The sequence below is a fragment of the Haemorhous mexicanus genome, chromosome 2 (assembly GCF_027477595.1).
Source record: "Haemorhous mexicanus isolate bHaeMex1 chromosome 2, bHaeMex1.pri, whole genome shotgun sequence".
NCBI lineage: Eukaryota > Metazoa > Chordata > Aves > Passeriformes > Fringillidae > Haemorhous > Haemorhous mexicanus.
In genome coordinates this window covers 121,752,619-121,765,042 of record NC_082342.1, presented here as the reverse complement: position 1 = coordinate 121,765,042, position 12,424 = coordinate 121,752,619, and the positions used below count along the sequence as shown (strand labels likewise).

Here is a 12,424-nt window from a genome sequence, read left to right as displayed (position 1 = left end):
AAACTTTTACCTTTAACCAACTCATCTGTAAAACAACACCCCATAAATCAACATAACCCATAAACAAACTGATGATGGATGATGCTGATGGATCAGCATTTTTTAAGGTTTTGGGCATGTGAAATAGATTTTAAATGAAGAAAAAAAAGTATCTGAACAAAGCCTTGTGTAAGTTGTGTATTTAATTTTATAAGATCTCAGCTGTGAAGTCTCATTCTTTAGGTTTGGGTTTGGAGGATTCAGCCAGAGCTGTTCCTCTGGAAATCCAGCTGAGGATAGTTGCTGTGGTTCTACCTAAATTCCCTCTTGTGCTCTCAAAAGTGTGTTGAAACCCCATGATCTCCACAGCCCGTGACAAGAACACTTTGTCCCTGTGAGCATAATTCATTCCTTTGTCTTAGTGACCTTAAGAAATCAAGGTTATCTACAAATATTCCTCTGTGTACTGCCTGCTTGGTTGGAGCTCTGACTGGCTGTAAGTGAGACTTTTCATAGTTAGTAATTTTGAGAAATCAAGCTTCAGATGTTGCAAATTGAGCATCCAATTTTGGAGCTGCATTTCAAAGAAGCCTGGTCTGAGGAGCTGACACCCAGGGAGCCAGTCCAGACCACAGAGATTCCTGTGTCCTTTACACAGCAGGTCCTGATTTGGGGGCTTTAACCTGCCTAAAACTTCAGTTTTCCCTTCAGAACATCTGATAAGATGTTCAAGGTCCCTCAGGGTGCATGGGAATGTGGATCAGACACATCCATTTTCTGCAGTTCTGTTGCTGTGGGAGTAGCTTTGTGTTGTGTTGTTGTCTTGTGGAAATGTGAGTGCTGCCAGGTCCTTGTACAGGAGGTAATTATTGAATAGAATTCCCTTGGAATGCTTCATTACAGGCCTTTGAAACAACTTTGTCCTGAATTATTTTTGTCCAGTCACAGCATCATGAGTGAGCTCCTCACTCCAGTTCTTTGCTCTGTTTGGCCTCTGAGGAGAGGCCTGGAAGGAAGAGCTTGACAAGATCAGAAAGTCAAAAAAATCCCCTTTACCCTTGTGCTAAGTGGGGTCAGTGCCAGGCTGCAGGGCCTGTGGAGTAAGAATTCCAAGGGTTTTTTTCAAGCTGTTCCTTTTTAACCCCCCCCCCCCCACCTTTTTTTTCTCTCTTTCATCTCAAAAAAAAACATTTCCCCAGTAGTGGGAAATGCTTGATCTCGAGCCAGGTCTATGAAATTTCCATGTGGAATAAATGGTTTTGTTCTGCACATGGGCTCACCTGTGCTTTGGGAGAGAAATCTTCACCACCCCAGGAAGAGCCTAGAATTTATGAAGAGTTTGACTTATGTTGGTTTTTAAGGAAAAAATTTGTCTCACCTGTTCAGGAATTCCAGTGCTGTCACTGGGGCCTTGATTTAACTCAGGGTGGAAAATGGGGAATTGCCTGTCAGAAGCACATGAGCCCTGTTACGTTGTGTGGGCAACAGTACTTGGGATATCTGGGAATATCTGGGAGATTCCTTCCCTGGTTTTGGGGGTCTTTTTGGCACCATCAAGATTTGGCTCTGAAAGTTCGTCATCCCATCGTGGGTCATGGAATTGCCTTTAATTAGGATTGCAGCTCTGGGTCTTGGGTGATTACTGAAACACAAAAAAGTGAGCTGAAAATTATAAATGACCTTAAATCTTTCAAACTTTGTATTGAAATAAGAAAAACATTTTTGTGATCTGAGCTGGTAATTGTTTCCAGCAATAAAGTGGGATTTAGGTTGGGTGCCTAAATACAGGTTTTTATTTAATTTAGGTGGATTATCAGGGCAGTTTTGGGGCAGAAGCACAGACAATGGTGTGCAGAATGAATAGGTGTGTCTGTGAATGGACTTCACCACCCTGACACCTCCTTCTGTCACATTGTACCTCTCAGTGTAACTTGTGCTCTGAAATTTAAGCTGCACCCTTGAAAGCCTTGGGCCCGGGTCCTCCTGTCTGGGTCCAAAGGAATGTTCAGCTGTTGTTTCAAGCAGTCAAACACAGTTACAGAAATGTCCCCTTTCAATCAAAAACCTGAGAAAAATTATATTTGGGAGGAAAGTTAAAATCATGGATAAACAACACGATTTGTTCCTTCCTGTTTGTTGTTAGGACATTTCTCCATCGTGTAAATCTTGTGCCACACTCACTGCTCGTACCATGAGATCAGACCTGCAGCAAGAAATCTGGGGTGAATTCCAGGCTCTCTCCTTTCCTGCTTGGAGAGGGACAGGATTGTCTGGAGTGCCAGGACAAGGGGGAATGGCTTCCCACTGCCAGAAGGCAGGGTTGGATGGGATACTGGGAATTAGGAACTATTCCCTGTAGGGGGAGGCCCTGGCACAGGTGTGTTGTGCTTTTGGGTGAGCCAGAAGTCAGCTGGCATCAGCTGCACACCGAAGTCAAATGCCTTTGTTGGGGGAACAAAATACTTGGGCTGTGAAAGAGGTGCCAAGGAGGTGAATTTTATTTGTGTTCTGTCTGGGTGTTCCCCCACCCCACCTGAATAGGGTAAATCTATAACAAAATGTAGATTCTGTTGTGGAATCAGGAAATTTTATGGGCAGGAATTGTTCCCTGGCAGGGTGGGCAGGCCCTGGCCCAGGGTGCCCAGAGCAGCTGGGGCTGCCCCTGGATCCCTGGCAGTGCCCAAGGCCAGGTTGGACACTGGGACTGGAGCAGCCTGGGACAGTGGGAGGTGTCCCTGCCATGGCAGGGGTGGCACTGGATGAGCTTTAAGGTCCCTCCCAATCCAAACCAGTCTGGAGTTCAATGACTCTATGAATTTACTTGTCCAGGGTAGGGGGAGCACAGTGGGACTGACCAAAATCCTGTCATCCCCTTCCTCTCTCATCATCACACCCCAGAAACTGGCTGGAGGAGACCATCAGCACCCAGTGTGTTGCTGTGTCCCAAGGGAAAGGACAAGAGAAAATGGCCCTAAATTACACCAGGGGAGGTCAGATTGGAGATTGGAAAGAATTTTCCCCTGCCAGAGTGGTCAGGCCTTGGAATGAGTTGCCTAGGGAGTGCTGGAGTCACTGTCTGTGGGAGTGTCCTAGAGGTGTCTGCATGTGGCCTTGGGGACAGGGTTTGGGTGCTGCTGGTGATGCTGGATGGTCCTGGAGGGCTCTTCCAGCCCTGGTGATCCTGGGATCCTGTGCTCCCTTTGCCAGCCCCGTGCCCTGGTGTGTGCAGTCTCCTCCCTGCAGGAGCAGCCAATCCCCACTGGGCTCATCCCTTTTGTGCCATCCCTGCAGACCTTGGCTTTGTTTGTTCATGATAAAGGCAGTGCATTGCAGGGCCTTTTGCGTAACTTGGGTCATGGGATTGACATTACTGCCTTTGGTGCAGGATGTCTCTTTTGTTTGCAGAGTTTGGGGCATTCCAAGTGTCATCACATTGAATGTTTGGTTTTGGAAAGGTAATGGCTGTAACAGCCCAAGCCCACATATCCTCAGCCATAATGACAGCACAGTGTCCTTCTAAATTAAGTTTAAAATCACGTAAAACAAAAAGTTCTGATTCCCCTTGCTTCCAAAGGGCTCAGTTTAGTGCAAGTTTTAGGTAGTACTACAGAAAGAAAGAAAAAAAAGAAAAAAGATGAGCTGGAATTTTTCCACCAGCCATTTGTTTCATCCCCAGCACCCTCCTGGCACCAAGATCATAAAATCACAGAATTGTGGAGTGGTTTGGGTTGGAAGGGACCTTAAAGCCAGGGGCAGGGACACCTTCCACTATCCCAGGCTGCTCCAAGCCCCATCCAGCCTGGTCTTACCTCTCTAAAGCTCCATGGTGACCTTCCTCAGGGAGGAGACTTGCTGGAAAGAAATGATAATTTTTTTTCCTTTAGAGTTTTTTGTTTTCTTGGATTCTTTGTGATGCTGCTTGTGCTGGCAAACGGGCTCTTCCTGGGGGTCAGACCAGTTTGCTGGCTGGCAGCCCAGGGGATCCCAGAGCTATTTTTCTCAAGAGCAAGGTGGGTAGACAGGGCTGTGGAGGTGGGAAGGCTCTGGAGGGGCCCCCGAGGTGCCTCGGTCAGCTCAGCCTGGAGCAGCCTGAGCTCAGAGCTCCCCGGGGCTGCAGCTCCTCCCGAGGGGCAGCGCAGGGACAGCTCCCAGCTCTGCTCTGGGACAGGGACAGCACCAGGGAGCGCCTGGGGCTGGGCCAGGGCACCTCAGGCTGCAGGGCAGGGCAAGGTTCTTCCCCAGAGGGTGCTGGCACTGCCCAGGCTGCCCAGGGAATGGGCACGGCCCCGAGGCTGCCAGAGCTCCAGGAGCCTTTGGCCAGCGCTGCCAGGGATGCCCAGGCTGGGCTTGGGGGGGTCTGGGCAGGGCAGGGCTGGCACTGGGGCATCCCTGGGGTCCCTTCAGCTCAGGACATTCCGTGGTTCTGTGATTTATGACTCTGACAGTGGATGTCCAACCAGAGCCTTTGCCTGGGGTTCGGGGCTGTGGTTTGGGTGAGTCTCTGTCAGTGTGGGCCTCACTCCTCCAGGTTCCCAGTGACCTGGCAGCCCAGAAGGGGAGGCTGGGGAGTGCTCTGGGGTAGCTCAGTGCTGAGGAGCACCTGTGGATGGGATTTTTCCCTGTTTTGTGTCTCCAACAGCTGTTCCAGTCAGTGACCATGCTGCTGTTGCCCAGTTCTGCAGGGACCAGGACATCAAGCTGGTGGTGGTGGGTCCTGAGGTTCCTCTTGCTGCTGGTAAGAGACACAAGCTGGAAATCACTGCCTTCAGCATTTAGAAGAAAAATAAATTTTAGTCCTCATCTGTGCATCACTCAGCAGTGTCTGAATGGAAACAGATCCTCTGGAGCAGCTTCCCTGAAATCCAGAGTTGTGCCAAGGTGGAAAGGAATTTCTGAAGGGCAGTGTGTGAGCAAGGAAGCCAGTTTTGGTTTTCCTATGGAGTTTTCATGTTTTGAAATAATTATAACTTCAGTCGTAGTAAAAAAAAAAAACTAATTATAAACATGCTGGTAGTTTTTCTGCTTAAACCTTTTGGCATCTTCACCAAGGACTCATGCTGACTTTGAGCTCAAAGTTGTCATAAACCAAGGGGGGATTGTCATCCCTTCCCAAAGCCAGCACATCCTGAGGCCTGCAGTGGTGCAGGGTTACTGCTCCTGGTTCCAATGAGGAAAGCAGGCTCTGCAGACACAGATGACTTCTATTCCTGGCATTCCTGCTCCAAGGAATCAGTGCAGCCCTGGACTTGGCTGGCCTAACCCCCATAAATCATCTGGAGATTTATGACATGTTTTGTGTTTAGGAATTGTGGATGACTTGACAGCAGCTGGGATCAAGTGTTTTGGCCCCACAGCAAAGGCAGCTCAGCTGGAGTCCAGTAAGAGCTTTACCAAAGCCTTTCTGGATCGTCATGAGATCCCCACTGCCAGATGGAAATCCTTCACTGATCCCAAAGCAGCGTGTGCCTTCATCAGCAGGTACAGTTCTGGTCATTTTAGGCATATTCTTACTGACAGTGTGCTGGGTATCCAAACCAAAAAAAGAAAAAAAGAAAAAAAAAAGAAAAATAGCAATCCAGTGATTGCTCAGGTATCCATATCTTTGGGATAGAACATCTGCAAAGGTTTCAAAGGATCACCTACCATGACTCTCAAACTGCAGCAAGTCTGAGAAAAATGGTTCCTCCTGCTCTAAAATGGAATGCAAGCTCAGTGTTCAGTTCACAGGAGAATGTAGGACAAGCAGTTATTTTTTTGTCAGTCTGCCTCCTGGGGAAAGGCAGAGAGCAGCCCAGAGCCATCTGTGCTGGCTTCTTTTCCCTTTTCTCCACCAAAAAAACCTGGAGAATTACTCAGCAACTGATGATCTGCTCATCACAGTGCAAGCCAGATGACCCCAGATGAAATTCCCAAATGGAAATCAGTAATGAACAGTCAGGGAATTCTCTGTGGGGAGAAGAGGCAGGAACCTTCCTCAGGCAGAGCATAACAAGAGGAGCCTGGTGTGATCTGTGTGTTATTCAATAAGGTTGCCATGAAAACTGAGAAGCACTTTGATTTTTCAACTCCTGAAATGTTCAAAATGTCCTTGCAAGGACTGTTGATGTTGAATGTCTGTCCTGTGCCTTGGCAGTGCCACCTTCCCTGCTTTGGTTGTCAAAGCCAGTGGCCTGGCAGCTGGCAAAGGAGTCATCGTGGCTTCGAGCAAGGAGGAGGCCTGCAAAGCTGTCACTGAAATCATGCAGGTGAGGAGCAATGTCTCACACCAAACCAGCTCTTCACCACCTCACAGCATCACAGATATTCCTCATTTCATGTAATAGGAACGTGGCTGTGAGACATCAAACCTTTACCCTTTTACTTGGCCAGCTGGGAAACTCTGTTGCATTTATGGCTTGAGGTGCAGTTCCTGTAGGCTAAAAGAAAACCATTCTTCATGAAACCCCCCCTTATTTCACTTATTTATATATGCAATTCCCTTTTTTTCTCTGTATGAGACTCCTGCAATCCATCTGGTCCTGCTGTGACCCCCTCAGTGACTGAGGTGGATCTTCACAAGCACCAGTAGGAGCAAGCACAGCCCTTCAATGTGTAGTCAAATTCTGCTGGGATTATTTCAAGTGAAGTTCACACTGAGTGTCATGGTTTGACTCTGGCACAATGCCAGTGCCCCCCATGAAAATACTTCTTCCCTGGTGTCTGCTGTGAGATGTGATCAGAAATAGAGCAAAGCAGGTTTAGGAATAAAGGGGAAAAAACTTTATTAACCAACAACTCTAACAGAAACACACAGAACTCTGGATGAATACCTTCCAAAAACATTCCTCCTCCCCCCCACCAAACTTCTAATACATTCACCCCTCAGATCACCCACTCTCATTCCAGCACCACCCTTCAGATAATCAATTCTCAGTTCATCAAGAAGAGAGGAGTCCCTCTTGCACCATGGGCTTCCCCAGGAAACACAGTTGAAACCTCTCGTGTTTCCATGTCACACATGGCACTGCCCAGAGATCATTCTGCCATGGTGACATCTTCCTTCCATGCCCAGTGCTCTCACCACTGCACATGGACCAGAGCTGCTTCTAGGGTTTTCCTTTTTAAAGGGTGCTTTGCCCAGTTCCAAAAAGAGCCCAGTCTCACACTTTTGGGACACCTGTCCCTCCCTCCCAGATTTCACCCCCTGGGGCCAAGGGGTCTTGAGAACAGAGATCATCTTCTTCCCTGAAGATGGAGGGCCCCACCACCACCCTCCTCACCCACTGTCTCTGTTCAAGCACTCCTTCACATCACATCACTGCACTCTCTTGGCTCCAAGCCATTGCCTCCCTCTAAATGCAGTCTCTGTGTCACAGGAAAAAAAAATGGTTCTGTCCATGGCTATACAAGAAAAGTCCAGCCAAAGGCCACTCCATCATCTCCTCCCAACTAGATTCTTCTCAACTTCTCTCATGGCCCATTTCCTCTTACCTCATCTCTATCTCTCTTCTCATTCAACTCCAGGAGGAATCAGCATTTGTAAGGTTTCCAGCATCTAAGAAAAGGGTTAAAAGTCTCAGGCTCTGCCTGTCCAGAACTCCCATGGCCGGCCGGGCCCCTTCTCACAGCACCCCCCTTTTCTCCTTCTCAGCTGGCCGTGGTATCAAACTTCAAGGTGGCACAGGCACAGACACCAGCGCGCTCTCTCTCTCTCTCTCTCTCTATATATATATATATCTCTGTCTCTCTCTCTATATATATATCTCTATCTCTCTCTCTCTCTATATATCTCTGTCTCTCTCTATATATCTCTGTCTCTCTATCTCTATATCTCTCTCTCTCTCTCTCTCTCTCTCTATCTCTCTCTCTCTCTCTCTCTCTATATATCTGTCTCTCTCTATATATATATCTTTATCTCTCTCTCTCTCTCTCTCTATCTCTCTCTCTCTCTCTCTATCTCTATATCTCTCTCTATCTCTCTCTCTCCCTATATATATATATCTCTATCTCTCTCTCTCTATATATATATATCTCTATCTCTATCTCTCTCTCTATCTCTATCTCTCTCTCTCTATATCTCTATCTCTCTATCTATATATATCTCTATCTCTATCTCTCTCTCTCTCTATCTCTACATCTCTATCTCTCTATCTCTATATCTCTATCTCTCTATCTATATATATCTCTATCTCTATCTCTCTCTCTCTCTATCTCTATATCTCTATCTCTCTCTCTCTATCTCTATCTCTCTCTCTCTCTCTATCTCTACATCTCTATCTCTCTCTATCTCTACATCTCTATCTCTCTCTCTATCTCTGTCTCTATCTCCTGGGGAGGCTGCCCGAAGCCTCTCAGGGTTCCTCCACCCTTCCATCTTGCAAGGGCCTTCACCTCCCTTCTCTGTCCCAGGCCCAGCCTACCTCACTCAGGCCTTGTGCCTTCCCCTCCCCCACCCAGCCAGGCAGGGGAGCTCTGTGCTCTTCCACAACCAGAACCAAGAGAGTTTCCCCCGGGAGTTCTCAGCTTTTAACCCCCTGTGTTCTCAGAGGTGTATCCGTGTCCTCAGTGGCCACACCAGGTGCCAGTATTCAAATCTGAGCACCCGTTGGTCTGACCACAGCACCCCAAAAACTCACTTCCCTTCAAACCATGACACTGAGGAAGGATGTTCCATAGATGTATTTGGAGCATCAAGATTTGAAGTGAGGCCAAGTAAAGTAATTTTGTCTGCCCAGTGAGGAACACAGAGCTGAGGCTTCCAGGTCAGGCCCTCAGCTGGTGTCAGCAGCACAGCACCCTGAAATTCCATGGAGCTCTGCTGATCCATGGGACACATTCTGTGACACACTTGTGCTTCAGGAGTCAGGGCATGGGTGCTGCAGTTCCATTTTGGGGGTCTATGGTCACTGCCCAGTTCATGTCTGAACAGGGCCCAATGTCTTCTACCAAAAACCTGAGTTAGAGATTTCTAGAGACCCCCAAAATCACCTTGGCAGTGTGGGTTGGTTGTTCTTAATTTCTTAATAATCCAGAATATGCAGTCAGTGTTCAAACATTGCACTGGCATGTGAGAATCTTGCTTCCTTCCCAGGTGTTGTATAAAATTGCACTTTTTTATCCATTGGAAGTGCAGACTGGAGACTTGGCTGTCACTGCTGCTGGGGTGAATTTCAGAAGGCAGAGCATGAGGAACTGCTCAGTAATCACAAATACCCTCTGCCATTGGAAAATATTCACTAATAAACCCTGCATTTATTTAAGGACAAAGGGAGAAGAGGAGTAGGGATTTCACCAGTGCTGACATCCCTGGGGGGGGAGAATGGATTCATCATCTCAAACCTGTGCTGCATTTTTGGCTGTATTAAAAATACCTATTTCTTGTTCCATTTTCAGTAGTTTAAAACTGAAACAGAGATAAAGAGATTTTGTTTCACTGTAGGATAAGAGTTTTGGCACAGCTGGGGAAACTGTTGTTGTTGAGGAACGTCTTGAAGGAGAAGAAATTTCTGTAAGTGCATCTCCCTGTAACACTTTGGTTCTACCTGTTCTGAATTGTTTGGGATTCACGAAGTGCCTTCACCTACAGAGTGGAGGATTTTATCAGTTAAAACCATTCCCTGCTTATAAATAAAATTAGAGACAGCTGTGAGCTTTATCAGCAAGGAAAAGGAAGTCTTGAAAGGGATGCAATTCCTTCCTTACGGGGCAGGGGCAGGCAGGGGAAAGGAAAAAGTCATTTCCATCATGCAGTATTTTAATTATTTTTTAAAAACCTTTTGAGTGTTTCTTTTCAGTGCAACTGCTGATGGTATAATTTTTCAAGGTTTTATTGATTTCTGAAGGAAGGTCACACAAAATGAGTCCCTGCTTCCTGAGGAAAAGCCAAATGCTTTGAACCCCATCATTTACTTTATCAGGGAGGCAGAGTTTATCCACTTAAATATCCCTTTGTCACGCTGAAAAATCTACTCTAATTGCACTTTAATTGTCACCATCCCCAGGAACTTTAACTGCTGTCCTTGTTTCAGTGCCTGTGTTTCAGTGATGGTGTCACCATTGCTCCCATGCCCCCAGCCCAGGACCACAAGAGGCTGATGGATGGAGATGAGGGCCCCAACACAGGAGGGATGGGAGCTTATTCCCCAGCTCCTCAGGTGAGGAAGGGTTGATAAGGAAGGGAAAAGGGACTGGGGAGGGGATGGTTCATGCAGCTGTCACTGAGCCTGTGGGGACGTTTCATTCCAGCATGAGGAGCAGGAGGGAATGGGCTCTGCTGGATGGAAAGAGCTGCCCAAAGCAGACATGGCCAAGTAAAGCCCCAGCTCCACAAACCCCTCTAAAGAGGAGGGGGTCTCCACTGAATGACTTGGGATTCCAAAGTAGGCTGTGTTATTTCTGCAGCCTTGTGTTAGACTGGGATTTAAGTTATGAAATGTGCCTAACCCCACAGTTTTGTTTTGTGCCAGACAAAGCTCATGGTGAATTTTGGCTGTGGCTTAAGGTAGTTTGGGGTTTGTTTGATAGGGAACTTCTGTTGGCATAGAGAGGAAAACATTCTTAGCTTTCCATTGGAGTGAGCAAGAGACCATCCAGGAATTCTTCTTGGCTCCTAAAAGCACAAAACCAAGCCCTCCCTTTTTACAAACACTGGTTTCCAATCCTTTTTTATCAGATTTCTAAAGATCTGCTGCAGAAGATCAGAGAGACTGTTCTTCAGAAGACTGTTGATGGCATGAGGAAAGAAGGAATCCCCTATTTGGGTATGTACAAAACTTTGGGATTTTTAATCATAAGGAGAACAACCTTTTATTTTGCTTTTTCCTCTTTGTAGCCTGACTCACACTGGAGGTGAAGGGAAACAGCTTTGATTTATTAGGAACTGGGTTTGGTACCAGCCTTGATCCAGAGTCCATGGCAATCAACAGAGGTCATGAACAGGGGACAATTCCTCAAGTGAGGAGGAGCAGAAAGGAAAATGTTCCAGAATAAGCTGTGAATTTGTGACAGCTATTTCTGCCTGATTTATTGTTACCATTTCTCTAATTCACTGAGCACAGGTGGCAGCCTTTTAAACCCTGTTATCAACAGATTCAAAACAAGTGAGTTCCTGAGAGATCTTTATGGATCATGTTTTGTTCCAGGTGTGCTTTATGCTGGATTAATGCTCACCAAAGATGGGCCTAAAGTTCTGGAATTTAACTGCAGATTTGGTGACCCAGAGTGTCAGGTGAGTTATTTTGTACAATTTGGCATTATGGGAGGAGTAAAATCTGTGACCCATCTACTGCTGTTGTTAACCAGATTTGGGGTGAATAATCAGAATTTTAAATCACCAAGATTTAAAGTGTTTGGGTTGTTTGATCAAGGTAGAAGGTCTGTAAGGAAATTGTTCCATTCCAGAGAGGATTTTAGTAGGCTGGACTCAAATCTGGGCTTTGCAAAGGTCAGCTTGAGAAGAGCTCAGCACTTTCCTGTCTTTTCTGGAATGGATTCTGGATTTTTCCTTGCTCCCCACTGACAAGTGGAACAAAACTCTAAATTTCCATTCTTCAGAACAAATGAGGTTCTTTGTCCTTACCCTTTCCCCTCCATATGTAGCAATTCCTCTACCCACAGAAGTTCTCTGCAAGGACAAGTATTTTGAAGGGCTCTCAGATTATCCACTGCATGTCTGATGTGTGCAGGTACAATATGTGGGCATATTTAATGCTTTTACAGCTGCATTGGTGTCTTTCCAAGGCCAGGGAAGACAATGACCTGGTTTGATTTGCTGCTGTGTGTTCCTGCAGGTGATTCTGCCCCTGCTCAGGAGTGACCTGTACGAGGTGATGCAGGCAGTGATCAGCAGGAGGTTGGCCAGCTCCATGCCAGCCTGGAGAGAGGACAGTGCAGCTGTGACTGTGGTCATGGCTAGTCAAGGCTACCCAGGGACTTATCCCAAGGGCTTGGAAATAACAGGTAAATAGAGCAGGAGGAGCTGCAGGAGGCTCATTCCTCCCCCCTGGCCTCTCCCTGTTCTCTCCTGCTGCATGAAGGTGAAGCACTGGAACTGAGATTCATAGAAACCCTGGTTCTGGGTCAGCAAGAGCAGCTGAATTTTCACCCATCTCAGTTTCTTTTGGTGTATTTTCAGTTCTCCATGCTGCTGTTATTTGATATTGGCACAGCATTGATATTTAATGCCTGCTGCAGTCAGGTGCTTCTGATCAGGGTTCTGGGGTCACGTTGATGCTGATGTTTATGTCACTGAGGCATAAAACCCCAGCTGGAATCAGATGTTGTGTGCCAGCTAAACACCTCTTCCCACATCCCTGAGCACACAGCCAGACTTGTCTCTCCTCCAGAGGTATTTTTTACAGATTTATTCCCATTTCCCAGCAGGATCACCCTGACCTTGACTGTGGCTTTCAGACCCTAAGTGCTCCATCTCTCCTCACTGAGAGCATTCTAACCAAGAGCTGATGTT

At 46.8% G+C, this 12,424-nt stretch overlaps 1 protein-coding gene across 6 annotated transcripts in view; it reads left to right on the top strand.

The window, feature by feature from the left end:
* The window catches only part of GART (phosphoribosylglycinamide formyltransferase, phosphoribosylglycinamide synthetase, phosphoribosylaminoimidazole synthetase), a 34,315-nt gene that overhangs the window by 6,593 nt on the left and 15,298 nt on the right, over nt 1-12,424 (top strand). For all 6 annotated transcript variants that reach the window (XM_059840178.1, XM_059840174.1, XM_059840173.1 and 3 more), the window contains 8 exons: nt 4,619-4,714; nt 5,283-5,457; nt 6,113-6,224; nt 9,398-9,466; nt 9,987-10,112; nt 10,631-10,718; nt 11,100-11,185; nt 11,748-11,916. In XM_059840178.1, coding sequence (XP_059696161.1) covers nt 4,619-4,714; nt 5,283-5,457; nt 6,113-6,224; nt 9,398-9,466; nt 9,987-10,112; nt 10,631-10,718; nt 11,100-11,185; nt 11,748-11,916 — 921 coding nt within the window. The remainder of the gene's footprint in view (nt 1-4,618; nt 4,715-5,282; nt 5,458-6,112; nt 6,225-9,397; nt 9,467-9,986; nt 10,113-10,630; nt 10,719-11,099; nt 11,186-11,747; nt 11,917-12,424) is intronic.